Source organism: Phoenix dactylifera, chromosome 4 (genome assembly GCF_009389715.1).
Source record: "Phoenix dactylifera cultivar Barhee BC4 chromosome 4, palm_55x_up_171113_PBpolish2nd_filt_p, whole genome shotgun sequence".
Classification (NCBI taxonomy): Eukaryota; Viridiplantae; Streptophyta; class Magnoliopsida; order Arecales; family Arecaceae; genus Phoenix; species Phoenix dactylifera.
In genome coordinates this window covers 31955750-31974687 of record NC_052395.1, presented here as the reverse complement: position 1 = coordinate 31974687, position 18938 = coordinate 31955750, and the positions used below count along the sequence as shown (strand labels likewise).

General features: G+C 35.4%; 1 protein-coding gene across 9 annotated transcripts; it reads left to right on the top strand.

Annotated features, from left to right (window-relative positions):
* The first annotated feature begins 4217 nt into the window (after positions 1 to 4217).
* On the top strand, positions 4218 to 18111 carry LOC103705461 (serine/threonine-protein kinase 25-like). Of its 9 annotated transcripts, none has more exons than XR_005511796.1 (5): positions 4218 to 4476; positions 5481 to 5569; positions 7373 to 7492; positions 7917 to 8024; positions 17977 to 18111. XR_005511796.1 is itself a non-coding variant. In XM_039126124.1 (5 exons), the coding sequence occupies exons 2-5, from the start codon at positions 5552 to 5554 to the stop codon at positions 17982 to 17984; spliced, it is 225 nt and encodes a 74-aa protein (XP_038982052.1). In that variant the 5' UTR covers positions 4218 to 4476; positions 5480 to 5551; the 3' UTR covers positions 17985 to 18111. The 9 variants fall into 9 exon arrangements, 1 of the variants encoding a protein (XP_038982052.1); XR_005511792.1 differs by lacking the exon at positions 17977 to 18111 and adding an exon at positions 17493 to 17957; XR_005511795.1 differs by lacking the exon at positions 17977 to 18111 and adding an exon at positions 13502 to 17482 and having other exon boundaries at positions 7917 to 10075.
* Positions 18112 to 18938: the final 827 nt, after the last annotated feature.

Here is an 18938-nt window from a genome sequence, read left to right as displayed (position 1 = left end):
CGACATTTCTCAAGTAGATTTTAGATAGATCATAATTTTAACTATGTCTAAACAAAATTTAAGACGAACCCAATGACATTACCATGAGTAAATGCAATATCACACCATTTATTTGATCCATATTTCTTCCATTGCCTTGCCTTCACCATTTCTGTGGTTGATTTCGGCGAGGTGGTCCAGCCCACTAGTTCAACGGGCTCAGCCTTCATCAACTGAGGCTCTGTTTGGGGGAGCTGTGGGCAGTAGAGCTGTTGGAAGTAGAGCTGTCTGAAGTAGAGCTGTTATAAAAAACTGTTTGCTGTTTGGTAACTACATTTGTAAAGTGCTGTGACACTTTAACATATGTTTGGTAAACAAACTGAGAAAGTACTTTTGTATGACAAAATTACCATAAAGGACATTGCATAGTATTATACAACAGAACATAATAAAACATAACATATATTAATACATAAATATACGATATAGTATAATATTATTGTAATATAAAATAATATTATTATAATATAGCATAATAGTAATATAATTATTAGAGTAAATTAATTTTTGATAATATAACATAATATTAAATTATTTAACCTAACATATTAATGTATTATGATATAATGTAATATATATTATATTTATAGTATAATACAATAATAAAGGTATAAAATATTATAATTATTAGTATAAATTAATTTCCCATAATATAACATAATATTAAATTATTTGGAATAACATATTAATGTATTATGATGTAATGTAATATAATATAATATTTATATTATAATACAATAAGAAAGGTATAAAATATTATAATTATTAGTAAAAATTAATTTTTCATAATATAACATAATATTAAATTATTTAAAATAACATATTAATGTATTATGATGTAATGTAATATAATATAATATTTACAGTATAATACAATAATAAAGGTATAAAATATTATAATTATTAGTATAAATTAATTTTTCATAATATAACATACTATTAAATTATTTAACATAACATATTAATGTATTATGATATAACGTATTATAATATTATATTTATAGTATAATACAATAATAAAGGTATAAAATATTATAATTATTAGTATAAATTAATTTTTCATAATATAACATAATATTAAATTATTTAAAATAACATATTAATGTATTATGATGTAATATAATATAATATTATATTTATAGTATAATACAATAATAAAGGTATAAATATTTTAATTATTAGTGTAAATTAATTTTTCATCATCCGAATGACCATTTATCTCTCTAACAATTTTTCTTGCGGAAGGAAGTTTGACGGCTAGAGTTCTTGGCTCCAACAGATTTTTAGGTTTATAAAGGGACAAACTATGTAATTATTATATTTTAATATGGGCATTTTTGTCAAAAATACAGCTTTCCGACAAAGCTGAAAACAACATTTTCGGAAAGCTCCAAATTGGAGCTTTTTTCCAAAAACTGTTTTCAGCTTCCCGCAAAAGCTGAAACAGCTTTTCAAAAATTTTACAAAATACCATTTTTTATCTAAAAGTACTTTTGGAGGGCCAGAAAGTGCTTTTTGGCCCTCCAGAAGCTCCCCCAAATAGAGCCTGAGTCTCAAGTTAAGCGGGACACGTACTGGTGGCCTTGGGCTATGAACGGTAGCCCATTACGGGTGTCACGCATGCATGCACGCCCACAGGGTAGTTAGCCTTTGCTCCGTTAAGCCTGTACCACTGATAACCCTATTTAGACCTGACCACGGTTCAGAAACCGCTGGTTCCGATTCCACAAAAATCTAGAATCTTAACCGTAACCGAAAATAGTCGGTTCGGTTTCGGTTCTAGAATCGCCGGTTCCGGTTTTGGTTCTAGTTCTAAACGATTTCGATTCCGATTTTTCAACATAAATTATAAAATTTTGAAAAAAAAATAGATTGTGTAATTAATTTGGAAAAAAATTATAAATACAAATAGATTGTCTAATTAATACAAAATGACAATTTGTACCTCATTTTATTATTTACTATTAAAGTAAATTTTAATAATATAACTAGATAACATTATTAAAAAAAATAATAAGTTACACTAAATAAATTTGGAACTAATTTATTTTATTATAAATAAAAAAAAGAAAAAATTAGGCTCCGGTTTCGGTTTCGGTTCCGGTTCGGTTTCATCAAACATGAACCGTATTCCTCAAAGTTCCGGTTCGGTTAAGAACCGTGAGACACGGTTCCGGTTCCGGTCCGGTTCTAACTGGAGAACCGGACCGTGGTCAGGTCTAACCCTATTCACAATTTGAATTGCGATCCATGCAATGTCACAAGAATGTTATTTCGGTGAGAAACTTTGGAAAGATAATAAAAACATCAATTTTTCAATTTACATGTCTTATAAGACCCGTTTGGTTCGCGGAAAGAATTTCTCTTCACTAGAATATTTTTCCTAGGAAATGCCTAGGTATATATTATCTAAAAAAGTAACTTTTGCATGTTTAGTTGAATATCTACTTTTCTATAAAAGTTGTATAAAATACTCATTATGCTTTTAACAAAGGAAAAAGGTCTTATCCTATTCTATTCAAAAACTTTAGGGCACTCTTGAAAATAAAATTTTCATAATTTTCTATCCTTTTCATAAAATATGAAAATTTTATCTTCATAAAAAAATTACCTTTTTATCTCTTCTTAAAAAAATCCAACCGATTTTTTTATTTTTCTATTAACCATACTTGTCCTTAAACCAAATGAATCTATAGAGTCGAATGAACCGGATGGCTCATTTGACCTAGAAAACCAAGAATTTCTATTGAGAATCCAAATAGAGTTGCCGTAAATTATCTATGGTAGGCAGTGGAGGAGCCCAAATTCACAAGCTAGGGCTGACAAGTTTCATTCCCTATTACCGTACTATATTGCTCAACCGTAATGTCAATCCAACCAATATTGGCTTGAAGGTTGTTCCAACAACAAAAAAAAAAAAAGAAAAGGAAATGTGCATATGTGCCCTTAAAGGAGTGCTTATTTACTTATTTATCTCTCAAAAGCAAAATGAGCACACATGCCCTACCGGTTTGCAGAAATTTGCACGTGTACACTTTCCATCATGACATGATTATTTTTATCATTCTAATAAGCTGGGATAACTTGTTTACAATCCATTTATATCCATTTGTAGTTATCTATATGCGACAAATTGAGTTCACAAAACATTGCAGATTTGGCTGAACCTGTTTTCTTATATAAGTTATGTGGGGTGGGTTGGCTGATTCATTCGTTAATTATATGGTCTGGGTTCATCTTTTGATTTTTAACTTGGCTAACAAACATGTGAGTTTTACTCGGAATGACTATGGTGCAGTTCTTGCAATAGGCGCTCGTCATCTCCCTTTTACTACTGAAGAAATTATTACGTGAACTATTTCCATGATGGATCTAGAATGAAATAAATTCACCTAGTAATTTTATCCTTGAGTGAAATGAATCTACCTAGGATGATTTCACCTAAGTTCCTGGTGGATCTGTTCTATCTAATAATTTCTTCTAACTATAGTACCTTTGACAGAGTTTCATGTAGCCTAGCCAGCTATGAAGCTGGTTTGCGACTACTCATCTACGCTTGGAGGGTGATTCCCTTATTATGTTTGGTACGCTGGATCAAGCAGGGCTCTCGTTCAGGCAGGATCTCATAAACTTTATTGGAGGATATACAGGCATGGGTGCAACAACTACAGGAGTTTAATGTCCTTTTTTTTCTTATTTTTGGTTGAAAGAGTTTAATGTCCTTCATGTTTCCATATGGGCCAATCAATTAAGCAGCACGTTAACTTGCTTTTTTTTTTTTCCGTTAAAAATAAAGGGAAGAGGGGGGTGAGGAGAACCTTACCCACATGGCAACCTCCACTGGGCCCCCTTTTCGCTGGAGAATGTTCGATACGACCAGACAAGTTTACTCATACCTTCCCCATTCATGGAAAACTCCATGTGTGAGGTGTGAGTACATCACATCAGTACCATCTAAACAACCGGCAGACCAGATAGCGATTCTATCGGGCAAAACAGACGGAGGGCATCCGATCTCCATATTTAATTGATGCCTATGCGTTTCAAATCTGGGCTATTTTGATAAAACCAAAGTTTCATTTTCATCGTGCTACCACCTCGGCCAGCTGGTTCCCCGGCACATGGGAGCAAAAGATTACACCAGCTTTTTTTTGCGATATCGACCATCGGATCGCGACTCTTGCCGGTCTGAAAGCACTCCGACCTTCGCATTCACATGAAGAATAAAAGAATTAAATTAAAAAAAAAGCAAACTTATTGGAGGCTATCTTTATTAGATTTCAACTAGTTCTCCGGTACACACCCGAGAGGGTTCGGGCAGTTCCAGGGAGAGGAGGGGAGGCCGCAGCAGCTGCAGCAGCCGCAGCGGCAGGCGAGGAGGAAGGCATTGGTGAGTTCCGGCCCAGATAGCGTCGCCAAGGAGGATCCTTCCCCCAAGTATGAATTCTTTCTTGAAAGGTGAATGCTTTGTGACTGTGTTAATAATAGTTGCAGAAGATTGGTTAGGTTTGATTTCTTGGATTCTTTCCACCAAGTATGAACTGCATCACGAGCATGGTGTCTTTTGGATTCTTTCTTGAATGGGGAATGCTTTGTGATTGTGTTAATAATAGTTGCAGAAGATTGGTTAGGTTTGGGTTCTTGAACTCTTGCCTAAAAGGAGAACTTTCTTTGACCCCAAGTTTCACTAGAACATCACGTCCGCTTGACATTCTTGTTGTTCTAATTCTGGAAGAAAGACTCTTCCTTGAGCGTATTTGTCTTATTGTTTCTTGGATTCTTGCTGGAAAGGAGCAATCTTTGCTGACAGTAGTCTCACAAGAACAATGCATTCGGCTGGAATCCCTATGGCACTGATTTGAAAAATAATGGTACTGTACTAATATAACCTAATTCATGAGGCCGGAGTATTCCCTTCCTTGAGTTTGGTGAATCCTCGTGTCCTTCTAATATTTTTTTGCCATTACAATAGAAACTGCATACGACTGAAGAAATAGTTCCTTTTTCTATCTCGACAGATAAACTAAGCTGCACTATTCTGGGAATTGTTCTGTCCAAACAGAGTATCTATGTTGCTTAAGTCCAGAGCCAATTCTTCAATTTTCACTTCTATCCCCTTGATTATCCTTTTAATATGTGGAGTTCATGTTTTCCAATTGATTGGCATTTAAAAGTATTTTGCATAAATGCTGTTAAAATTTTTTCCAAGGAACATATGAGATGAATTCTTGTTTCTTGTTTAAAGTCATGTTCAAAATTCATTTTCCATGTATTCTGTCAGATAATAAAACTACCAGACCTTGAACTTGTTGCATATGTGCTACTGATAGTGTTCAATGAGGAACTATCTTGAATTTTATAATGTATTTGATTTAGATACAGATTTGCTTGGTTGTTCATATTTGCCCTATTTGATTGGCTTTGCTTTTGGGGAGTGCAAGAAAAAGGTTCATATGGGGCAGTCTACAAAGCTAGAGATTTAAAGACTTCAGAGCTTGTTGCTGTCAAATTCATGTCATTGACTGAAGGGGTATGTTTCTTGTTTCAAATTTTCTTTTTGATACTTATACTATCATCTTTTTTCATGTGTGATGCCAAGCCATGACCACAACAATAGGGCTGCGTGCAGACTGAGTTGACCAGTTTCCAGTTTAACTGATCCAGAAATGATAAGATCCAATGTGAATTGAAGCCAGTTAGATTAGACTTGGATCAAAAAATCCTACATGTTTCAAGAACGGATCATGTATGTTTTCCTTACTAAACCCATGTGAGACCCAATCCAATGCAATATGTTTTCCTTACTCAACCTTGATATCCTTGAATTTAAGGAACTACTTAGCTATTAGTATTTAGTGATGACTTTATGTAGAAAATCACCTATTTTTATTGTTAATGATAGCTCACATATAATTGTTAATTCATCTTATGCAGAATAGGTTGTGGATGATGCCCATGTGTTATAATGGTTGTTTTCTTGCTGGGTTCATATGCAACCAAATTGTTCAACATTCACACGTTTCTTGTGGTTTTGTGTTCGAGCTGGTAGTGACACGCAAAATCCAATAAATTGATAAGATTAATGTTAAATGTAATTTAATCCTTTGTTTTAAAATGGTTGCATACTGTTGCATGTGCATCAGCATAAGCATACTGCCAGATATGCATTGCATTGCCGATATGCAGTACTCTATATGGTAATACTGCAAAAAGACCAAAATGATGGTCAACTTAGCATTGCACGGTGCATATGTGGCCTGCTTCGTATCACATGACGACATCTATGAGCGCACTTAGCATTTTGGAGCTATATATACTGCCCACTCTTATGTGGGCCATGTAAGTGAAGCGAGTTCAAGCTGATGGTTGGATTTGATAAAGTAAGATTCGCCGTTTCGGTACTGGACTCCGTACCAGTGCCACACTAGCACAATGTTGGTACAGTACGGTATGGAGTTTCTAAATGTTGGTACGCCACCCGCACCGGATACCAGTAGAGAACTGGTATGGTACCTACGGCCCCATACCGCTCAGTTCAGGCTGATACGGCGAACCATGTGATAAAGGTTTTAAGTGAGCTTGATACAAGTACTAATAGTGCTAAAATATTGATTATATTATAGTTATTGTTATTGGATGTTAAATACCAAGTAATAGGCACAACTTATTGCTACTACTAGTCTATTACCACCACCACCACCACCACCATTTTTAGTCCATAAAAAAATACTCCCATTATTATTGTCTTTATTGTACTTATTCATTTTTAAATACTTAAAAAATAGAAACTGTGTATGCACCCTCATGTAGCCCGCATGCTGCATATGCACTATGAGGTCCCTCGATTGCTCGTGTGCCACAACTGCTTTTTATAATATGGAATTGATTTCTACTAAACAAAAGTGGATCCAGCTTGATTTAAAATTTTTTCACCTGATTCAAACATGAATTTAAGCATAAACCAAAACTGTATCAGACTTAACCTTGTTGCAACATACATGATAACTAAGTCAGACCCTGGGTGTTAGTTATTGCCTTTTCAAAATCTTCTGTAGATAGAGTAAACATGATAATTGATGTCGCAAAGTAGTTTTGAACTGAGCCATTCATGTCTTGATGTAAAGAAATCGACAAGAATCTGAGAACTCGATGGACCTTTTATCTAGATGTGGTCTTTAGACCTTTAACAAAAGCCAAAGGTGGAGCTTATCATGTACTTGATGTTTGTAAGTTAGAGTGAAATTCTTAATGCTCTTTATTTTAAATATTTTAATTAGTTAACTAAATTATTAGTCATATTAATGAATTGACAGATACCTCCTTGAATTTTCAGTTGAAGGATATCGGGGTTTGATTGTGCTAGAATTTGTGAACATGGCCTTGGAAAATTAAAGCATTTCTATAGTTTGTGCCCTTGAAGAATTCTAGAGCCTTAAACTGTGGACATTGCAGGGTATGTTTTTTGATTGGTCAACTGGGAAGAAATATTTATTTGGAACTTGACTGGAAAGAAATTAGTCATTTTAGTTGATTTTATTGCAATAATTATATTGTCAATGCAATGTTTGACTTTCCCAACATAATTGTAACATCTCTTAGCCCCTCTCTCTCCTTTTTAGATGGCTTCATATATGATCTTTAGCAACCTTACATCTTCAAATTAATGACCAACATTACTGGTGAATGTACATGATATATTTAATTCAAGTAATCTGATTAAATGAGCTTATTTTGAATTATTTCATCTGACAAAACAATTACCTCATCATTCTATCTAAAAACTGTTTCATGAAGACAATAAATTGAATAATGTAAAGATGTCTCTGTGCTTTTTTGGTGACAATGATCTATTTAAGTGGGTAAATTTTTGTGCTCAGGAAGAGGGATACGAAGAAATCCGAGGTGATTTTGGGATGCTGCAGCAGTGTAGTCATCCCAATGCAGTTCGCTACTTTGGAAGCTATCAACGAGAGGAGTACCTTTGGGTATGATTATACATTTTGACATATGTTGCAGACTCTTTAAATCTGACATGGATATTTTACCTTCTTTTATAGTTTGTGTGACATCTATGAGAATGTGCAACCTGAATTATTCGACTTATCCTATCAAATCACTTATGCCATGTTGTCGTAGTGGCCTTTCTTTTTACATGGTTCATTGTATTCTCTTATAGAATAAATCTAGTTCTTCAAATGCTAGAGTCTTGGATTGACAAAAAAAATAGTATATAAGAACTTAATTCATGCATGTTTTCACTATACATATATAAATCCTAGTTTATATTCTTCCATGCTGCTGCCTTGGTCACAACGTTATTTACAAAAAAATACATTAGAACACATTTTTTGCATGTATGTCTATATAATGTCGTGAATGTATAGATCTAGATGTATAAAATTGTGATCAGGATGGAAACATCCAGCGTTTTTGGATGTGAATCATCCCCGCCATGAGCGAGATTTTGGTGCCACCTTTAGTCCATTCATAAATTTCCGGTAAAAAAGTGATACCCTTTTATTAAGAAAATAATCGATATCTATATAACAAACTCTGAACAGCATAAGACATTATGATCTGAATGCTGTGTCAAATGATTTTGTTTCAATAAAAGCCTTGAAACTATTCTAGTTTATTTACATTTTAAGTATCAAAATTTCTCAAGGAAATATATGTTTTTAGGATTTTTTTCCTTATTGTGATATGCAAGATTTCTCTAGAAATGTAAATTCAATGTTAAGATTCTCAACAGATACAAAATCAATTTATATGAGAACCATTTGCTTTAATTAGTTCAAAGGTATGTCATATTGTACCGAACCAGACGGTACGAGGTGAACCGTACTGTACTGGTACCAAATAGATAAGCGATACGGGGGATGTACTGATACTCGGTATGCCGAATCAGCACCCGTATCAGGCGGCTGATACTGTAACAAGATGGCACTGGTATGGAGCCTGGTACTGAGATAGCATAACTAGGTCCAAAAACATACTTATGCATGTGCATTCTATTCCCACATTTTATACAGTATTATAGATTTTTTCCTCCCAGAAAATTTATTGACTTGGAAACCAAGTTTTACCCTGGTCTTAAACAAAAGAGGCATATTTTTTGGACTTGGTAATCATGAATACTTTTCAGTTGTCCCATAGTATGGCAAGATTAAAAAGAGAATTTTTATTAAAAAGTCAAAGAAAAATACTTCTCCTGGTTCACTCAGTGTAGATAATGGGCTTTGTTTGATGTAATGAAGGTGGCATTTTGTTATTTCGCTGCAAAATTGAAGCAAGAGCTCGGGCTGAATGGAGTGGGTTGACAATGTATGTCACATGTTTGTGAACAAATTTTCTCCTACCTCTGGTTTCAGCTGAAATGGCCAAACTTTGGAAAAATTCAGATCACACTGAACTATGATTTCAACAAATCATTGGAACAGGACAGTATGACCGATATCGTACTATTTTCACACCGTCCTATTTCAGTGCGAAACTAGCCTCGATATGGGTGTTGAGGCATTAAAACAGCTATACTAGTTGTACAGATGTTTTTTCAATTTTTTCAATACATACCGTGAGAGATCCCAAACTTTTGGCCCTTTTGATTGGGTGGGACCAAGCTATGGTATCGTGGACCATCAAATGTTTCCCTCAGCTGTATTTTGGCTGGGCGTCGAAATCTAGCAACACGAGGGGAAAAAAAGAAAGAGAGAGAGGAAGAAATTTCAGGCAGATTTTTCGGCATGGAATGCCCATTCGTGCAGGATGGCAAGTGCTGACTGGCCATCTTGGCTGCGCACCGTAATCGTTGAAATCCCGAGCGTGTGTGAGAACCTTGGTGGCTGCGCGTGATTGCCGGAAACAAACAGATTTCTCCCTATTTCTTTTCCTTGAGCTCAACCATCACCCAACCTGCTTCTCTTCTTCTTCTTCTCTCTTTCCCTGCCTTCGCCGTCGCTGGTAGCCATGACCAAGGCTCACCGGCACCTATGATCAAGTCGCTAACCAAAGACCTTCCACCTCTCTTGTTTCAAAGGTGAGTCGCCAGATCCCATCCCTTCTCCAACCTATTTTATTCATATCTCACCAAATATAAGCTAAGATTCATTTTTAGAGAAAGCTACTCAAAGAACTCTACTCTTCCAACATGATTTGATATGTTCTTTATTCTGAAACTGGAACACTTGTAGCCTCTCATTTCGATGACTTTTTGGGTTCAGATTTTGGGCAACATGAGGTTTAGTAGGCTCTTTTCATGGGGATCATTTTATTGCTCACCAAATGTTTGATAGGATTCCTCAACTGGATGTTGTCTCAAAATGCAGTAATTGTTGTTTTTGTTATTCAAAAGAAAAAAAGATCCTATCCCTTGCTTGATTCTTTCTCTCTCTATCTCTTCAGGGATGTTGATCTGCCAACGTTGGTAGGATCCTATTTCTAGATTGGCAGCCCAAACTCATCAAATGCCCCTATTTGACCTTCTTCGATTTTTGATCCATCACAATCTTGGCCTCTTTCCTTGAACCACTAGAGTTCTGGTGGCATTGCCACAGTCGACCATCCAAGATAAACAACCTTGACATTTTGATCTATGTTTATTTCTCTAATATGGACACTAGACTCATTTTTCAAAGTGGAGATCATTGTTAGGCAACTTGATTGTAATAGCTATATGAATTTTTGCCTATATATGTCCAATTATAATCTCTTTTGTTTCATAAAGCTAATTTTTGCATGCCTAAGTCTATGGCTCAGGTAATTGGCTCGTTTCTGCCTTCGATCATGTGATATCTTATAGTTACATTGAAAAGCCATTGTTTCTCCTTTTCTCTTTTGATCTCGCCTGATCATTTCTGATTATGTTGGATTATATGTTGGATTCAATTGATGCTAAACATCAAACTACTTTGATCGTTGTAGTGTCTGTGACTTGTCTTTATTTGATCGTCTCTTGATTGCTTTTGGCACATGTGTTTTCCTTGAGTTTGATAGCGATGACATTTTAAATTGGATATATGCAGTAAGGTCATCTGTAGCTAGTCAAAATAAATGTTTCTTTCGCTAGTCCATGTTATATATCCCACACAACTCATTTAAGCATATTCAAAATTTCATGGTTCTGTCAAGGCATGTGGACATATGATCTTAGAAAGAATATGGCTACATTGGTATTATCATAGCCTTGATGCAAAAATAAGCTAGCACAACATCCATGCATGTATGCTTTTATAATATCATAATGAAATACAATGACAAATTAGCAAATAGTGGTATTATGCTCAGTTGTATTTGATCAAAAAGTCCTTCATTCCAATATATCTTTTTCCCATTTTAACTACTTTCTGGTTTGAAGTCAAATCCTCTATTGGTGGTCAATGTTTGGATGATTTTTTTTATCCTTCATTATGACCCTTCTACTGGTAAATCATCATCTAGCCGCAACCTCGCGCCTAAACTCTATTCATTTTTAACCGGGCTTCGGGCCGGGCTTATGTAAAATTTGATAATTGTTATGCTCAAGCCCGGCCTCTGATCAGCTATGCCTAGCACAAATCTTATTAATTTCAAAATACTGATCAATTTCAAGCATGAAATTATGAATTATATTGGACATGATTGGTCTTATATTTTTTAAAAAATTTAGGATCAAGCATATGATTGTGAATGATCCTTGTTTTAGGCCAAATAGCATTGTCACTAAATACTTTTCTGTGAATGATTGGCATATGAATTATGATTATGAAAAATAGCATGTTACCATGGAAATGATATATATGACATCAATGTACATTTTAAAATTTTATGATGCCATTTAGCATTTTGCAACCATTTATATAGATATGATTTATGAAAAATATAAAATATTTTACAAGCTCTCAGATAGCTATGGCTGCTCCTAGAAATGGAGGTCAACGAAAATGACCCTCTACCAACAGGTTAAAGTTGGTAACGAAAATGCACCATGTATCTTGTCGATTATGAAAATGGCTCTGTCACCGGTTATAGTGACCGTAGCATAAAATATCTATGAGCATTGTTTTAAAAGATGATGTGGCTCAATGGCAATTGTATTGTGACCTTACCATTCCAATGGAAAAAAGGTATGAGGTTCTGTACCAATTTTTAAAACCTTGTCCTGAACCAATTATGAGGCACATGTCCAAATTACTGAAGTTTCTTAGTGAAATTATAAACAGTGTGTGAGATCCTTCTCCTTACAGTACTGTAGCTGATTCTCAACCAATGAAGGTGGCAATTTTGTGCTTGACATATTGGATGAAGATATTGGCCCTCGTTCATCATCATAGTTTTTCTTGTGTAGATTTGCAAGGTGTTTTGTTCCTATACTCACTTTTTTCATTCTTGTTGTGGCATTTGAGTTGCTATTTATCAATTAGCTACATTCTGCTTGTTTTCCATGCTTGTTGTGGCATTTAAGTCTCTTTTATCTTAGCAAGGTGATGGGGTGAAAATATAGTTAGAAGGAAGTATGATAAGAAGGTGAATAATTTTGGTAACTACCTTGAAAGATGAATTTTTGACGAGCACAATTAGTTTTTAGTTTCAGTTAGTTAATTTATTATCTTGTACATAAAGAATAGATAATTCTAAAGAAAACTTCAGTGAATTAAATTTCGTCTACTTCGGAACCATAACTGCAGACATTTAAAAATACTCAAACTTCTAGTGTGTTTGGACTTTGAGCAAATTTTTGGATACCAGACGTAACATGGCTGAAACTTAAAACAGGAAATTTTTTGGATGTAAGTCTTGTAGTAGTGCTCACATGCATATATTTGACAAATATGTATCTTCTTATGCTTCTGTGGAAGAAGTAAACTTGGGTGTTGGAGCACCCAAAAGTTATGCAATTTGCCCTGTACCATTATTATATTTTTACCCAATAAATATTGTTTGAAATGCCTGAAAGCAATTGCATCTCAGTTATAAATTATTAATTTTTAGTATAATTATTTTTTCATAAGATATCGTAAGAATTTATTGGACCAATGCAGTGCTTGCAACTTTTCTTATGCATCTAGAAGAAAAAACATGGTGGAATGTTTCCTTTATCACTTCATTTTGCCAGAATTGAATGAGTGTGAGCAATTTTCTTGCATGGCTGAAGCCGTCAATAGGATCTTTTCAATTTTTTGTTACTGTGTCCCGGTTGGACATCAACTTTAGATATGCAACTGACTGGATTTATTTCCTGTTTTTTTGTTTTAGCTACTATGTGTTAAATATTTCTATTGAAGCTGCTTTTAGACTCTTTATTTCCTAGGAAAAATTCTGAACTATGAGAAAATATGGTTATAATGGGGATGGAAAAAACTGTATTTTGTACATTTTGTTTAATCTATTTAACACCTATTTGGCTATTTAATAATCACTTCACTTTGTGCTTCTGGTTGTGTTAAACTTTGCATCGATTTCGTAATATTTTTATAAATCACATTAGATTTGTCAGCTTTTAGAAGTCAGTGCTGAGCTGTTGGTGGAAGGTTGGAAGTTGGCTTTCATCTATGTCTTATCTGAATTCAGAAGTTTATCTGAGCATTAAATGAGTCTCCATGTCCCATTAACTTTATAGAGAATTATTATATGTCATTAATTTCACATTTAGGAAGTATTTTTTTGGCATCCTTCTGGTTATCAGTGTACATATAGTTTTAAATTCAAATTTGGATTTACATTTGCTGGCAGACAGTGATGGAGTATTGTGGTCATGGAAGTGTTGCTGACTTGATGAATGTTACTGAGCATTTAATGAGTCTCCATGTCCCATTAACTTTATAGATCATTATTATATGTCATTAATTTCACATTTTGGAAGTACCTTTTTGGCATCCTTCTGGTTATCAGTGTACATATAGTTTTAAATTCAAATTTGGATTTACATTTGCTGGGAGACAGTGATGAAGTATTGTGGTCGTGTAAGTGTTGCTGACTTGATGAATGTTACTGAGGAGCCTTTAGATGAATCCTAGATAGCATACATTTGTAGAGAAGCTTTGAAGGTATTGCATTTTTCTCAAGTAATCGTTTTTCCAAAATGAAAGCCACTAGAAGTTGAAGAGTGTTAATACTTAATACCAAATAAAGATTTTTCTTAGTATTAATAGGGTAGGTACTGGGTAGAGATCCTTAGTTTTCTTGTTAACATAGCTCTACAAAGAGATCGGTTAATTGCTATGTAAATTTAATCGTACAAGACAATTTTTAGGGCAAGGACTTTGTCAGCACTTGTACAATGAACTTGTTAAGGCTTTACCTGGAGTTAATTAGGTATCCATATTGAATTATAGACATGCCTTGCTTAGCTTCTACTGCTTCAAGTACTGATATACATTTATAAGGATGTATGGAAGGTGAAACAACTATAACCTTGAAATGACCCTTTTGGTATTTCTGCTACTTACAATATTCTTATTTTTGACAATCTAATTTGACCATCTTAATGTCATATAACGCAAAAGGCCTACATTTTTATACTATGAGTATGTAGTTTTTCTGCACTCCAGGTATTCTTTGTACCAAAACATGAGTGTCGCTATGGCTGCCACGCTATATTTGTACCAGCACATATATCAGCCATTGTCCTTACTAGTGGATGATGTGGTGCACACTTACTGGCAACAAATGTTGTTTTGCTAACCTTGTACTGCATCACCATTGTACCTTGAGTGTTTTTTTTATAATTTTTTCATATATATGTGCCTTTGTGCACATGCGTGCATATGCATGTGCATGCATGCAAGTGCATGTTTTGTGTTGATTGGGAAGGTCAATGACCAGTAGAATCAGACTATTGGATTTACTTGAGATCAGAAGATCTCTCTTGCACTGTTGTTAGCTATAATTCAGCAACAAGAGGCACTCAGATACCCCAAGTTGATGTGGAGCTTGTGTTCCTTATTGCCTTGGTGTTCATTGTATATGATTTAATAATTAATTCAAGCCTTAGATTCTTAGTTATGTCAATAAATTTTGTGCGAACAGAAACAAAAATTATTGGATATTTGATTTGGGAAGAAATTGCAATAGGACTTTCCACTTTGATGTATGAACATTATACACCGTCTGTTGTGCCGGTTTTGGGCTCCAGATCGGTTGTCCGGTGGCACAAGTCGGTATGGCCCCATGCCGTGCCATGCTGACACTGTATTGACACAGTAGAAGAGGCGGAGGAGAGGTAGAATGGGAGAGAGAAAGAGAGAGAGAGAGAGAGAAGGGGGAGGCCGACAGAGGGCCGGAGAGCCGCCGCGTGGAGGAGGCGGAGGCCGGGGAGTTGCAGAGGAGGGGCTCTGCCTCCGGTCCTCTGTTTCATTATGAACGGCCATAAACTCATTTTTCTACTACTGCCTTAATAAAAATAATAGCTCTTTATTAGTCGTGCATTGAAACTAACAAAAAACTTAAAAGCTATGCAAGGGTGGCACTATTTATGAACTAAATTTTTTTTACAGCCTGTTTAGCTTTATTTGTAGATTTAGATCCTCCACAGCACACCAGCTATCATCATGGCTATCAAATAATGCATGTTGTGTATAATACCATATATACTCATCGATTATCTTATTTGATGGTCATCCATCTTTTTGCGGTGAGGACCCGTGCTCTTTATTCTATAGAATCAAGCGGTATAAGTCCGGAAGAGGGCGTTTCCGAGAAGAAAGTAATGTGTAGGAAGAGGTTCCCACTTTATTACTTTTCTTCTAGGATGCTCTCTCCCCGTCTTATACTGCCTGAGCTGCGAGATCAAACCCAAAGAAGCCGTTAATGTTTTGAATTCTTGAAATTAAACAAATATATAATCCAACAAATCTAACAGGAGAAAATATCGCCGTTACTTAGGATATTAAAGTAGTAACGAGGAAAAAGCTACTATTTTATCGTGAATATATCTCCGAGAGTCTCGTGATATCATCGCGTGAATAACAGTAAAGAGCTTTGCTTTGGAGAAACCTATCTTTTTTCGCTAAAGAGAGCAAAAGCTAACGTAACAAAAAGGACAAAAACTGAGCGACGATTCGATGGACTCATCTCCAAAAGAGGACAAGAGGAAGGACTTTGTCCAAAATAGAACCATTTCATTTTTGCAGAATGGTTCGCAACTGCATCCGTTCGATGGGCATCGAAGGGTGGATCTAATATTTCCAAAAAAAACATTTTCTTTTTTAGAGAATTACATTTTCTTTAAGATGATCACTTTCCCTATTTATCTCTTTGATTTTTTTTCCTAAGTTGGGGGATAAGCGAGGAAGGGGATGGGAGGAACGACCAGACGGAGGAGTACAACTGAAGTACTCTCAAACTCGAAATGACAATGGGCAATGATCAGAAGTAATGGTGATTTTTTTTTAAATAAAAAAAATTAAGTGAAATCGGCAATGCGTTTGCCGACTTTAACTTAAAATTTGTAACAATAAAATAGGCCCCCTCCGGGCCTCTGTTTTAAATGAAATAGGGAACCGAAGGCGGAGCCCCTCCTCCGCCTCCTCCGTGCGGCAGCCCTCTGGCCTCTGCCGGCCAACATCTCTCTCTTCCTTCCTTTCTCTCTCCCTTCCTTCTCTGCTTTCTCTCTTTTCCTCTTTTTCCTTCTTCTCCCCTTCCGTCATCAGTCTCAGTTTCATTGCCGGAACCGTTCCGGTCCACCACCGGTACAGCTCAGGACGTCCTGAACCAGGCGGTTCGGGACGGTTCCGTCGATCATGGTATACACCAAGTGATTATAAAGTAGTCACTATCCAGTGATTTTGTATTAGCCCTATGATACTTGCAATCTCTGGTACTTCTTTAGAAAGTTAACCCTATGATACTTTTTAAAGTAGTCAATATCCAGTGATTTTGTATTAGCACAGTATTGGAGATCACACAGTTGATTTATATACTATGTATTACTTGCATATGGGTACTTACACATGCAAATTTATAACTAAAGATTTAAGATGTATTAAATAAACTTAATCGGTCTGGATAACTTTGGAAAGAGAAGTTAAAGACGAGTAGAGAAAACTGGAAAACATAGTTAAGCAAGTGGACATAATTTTTCTACTATTTGCACTAATATGTCGCCGCAAGAATCTTTTTTTTTCTTTAAATATTCTTATAAAAACCAAAACCAAATCTGGTATAAAACTTGGTGGACCCATGAGCCGAGTCCACCCCCTTCCTGCTCTACATCCCCGCTCCCCCGAGTCCACCCCCTTCCTCCTCTACATCCCCGCGCGCCCAACGCAAACCACAAAGCTCCCTCCTTTTTTTCCCTCGAATATATTATAGATATATGTTTAGCAATGCAAGAATCTTATCTTCTCTCTGATAAAGAGCAGACAACTAAATTTTAAATTTTTGTCAACTAGGCGTGCATCGCAACTAGCACTAACATACGGTTCATTCAAAAGCTTTGATTGTTTATATATTAAACCTGTGAATTTTGCTTGATGCAGGGTTTTTCTTATTTGCACTCAATTTTTAAAGTCCACAGAGACATTAAAAGTGGCCATATTTTGCTTACTGAGCAGAGAGAAGTAAAGTTGGGTGAGCACGACCCTTAGGATAATATATTCTTTATTTTCTGCAATGTACAACATATATTATTACTCACAAGTGAAGTTCCACATGCATTTGGGTTTCCTTTTGGTTGATATGCAAAATAGGTCTTGAATTTCAAATAAGTTCAAATTTTCTCCTTGGTTTCTGATTTAAGAGTAGCATTATTATCATTGTGATGATTTGTGCAGGTAATATTTTCATATTATGATTTAAGAGTAGCATTATTATCATTGTGATGATTTATGAAAGCGATATTTTCATATTATTTCAGCAATTATATATAGAGTTTTGTTAAAAGCTATTATTTTATTTTTTTTGGCGTATGTAGGATTCTTACTAAGCTGTTAGCTTATATTATTATTATACCTCTTTTTTCAGAGTCGTAAGATATCTAGCTTCACGGGTTTGATCTGGAATTTTTCGTAAGAATGTGTTAATTAGATTTTTGTACCTGAATTATGTAATTCAACAATTTTGTTATGAGAAGCTAATGAAAACATTTTGTTTATCATATGACTTGTGACTAAGTAACTTGGTTCAAATCAACATCTACCCGGCCAAGTGATGGTGTTTGGGGCTTGATGTTTAGAATAGCAAGGAAATAATGAGACTGGAACCGCTGAAAGCTCGCTTTTTGTGTGATGATGTGCCCTTTTTTAACTGTTACTGCTGCACGAGTTGTGGTGGTTGGTCTCCACTTAGCGATGGTTTCATAGGGCGGTGCAACGAGTGAGGATCTGAGATAGGCTTCTCACAGTTTCTTTCCGGAGCTCGAGAACCAGACAAAGTTCTTGGTGTCTGTTACTTCAAGTCCCAACGTTATCCCAATTTCTGCCGCATTTCTCTCATCTTTGCAGGCTTAAATGGTGGAAGCCTGGAGTCTCTCTCAGACAATCGTCTGGGATAACGAGGAAACACTTTGTTTGGGTGGAACTGATATTTCACTCTCCTTTTCTTTAGGATCGATTGCTTTCCATTTCATGTTATATTGTTTCCCACGGTAGGAATTGTTATCTTTCCATTCGCAGCTTTGAAACTTGCCGTAGAATTGGGAGAGTAAGTCGACTCCGTGCAAACTTATGATTATTACAACCGGAAGAATTGCTATATGTCTTCGAAACGGTTTTAACTTTAGAACGGCATGCTATTTGAAATAGATCAATCATGCCCGGCCCAAAATTCAGACCAAACATTAAAAAAAAAAAAAAATGTTAAAAAAATTTAAAAAAATATTAAAAAATATTAAAAAAATTGAGTCAACTCTCTCTCTCTCTCTCTCTCTCTCTCTCTCTCTCTCTCTCTCTTCTCACACCACATCAAAAAAAAAAAAGAAGATACTA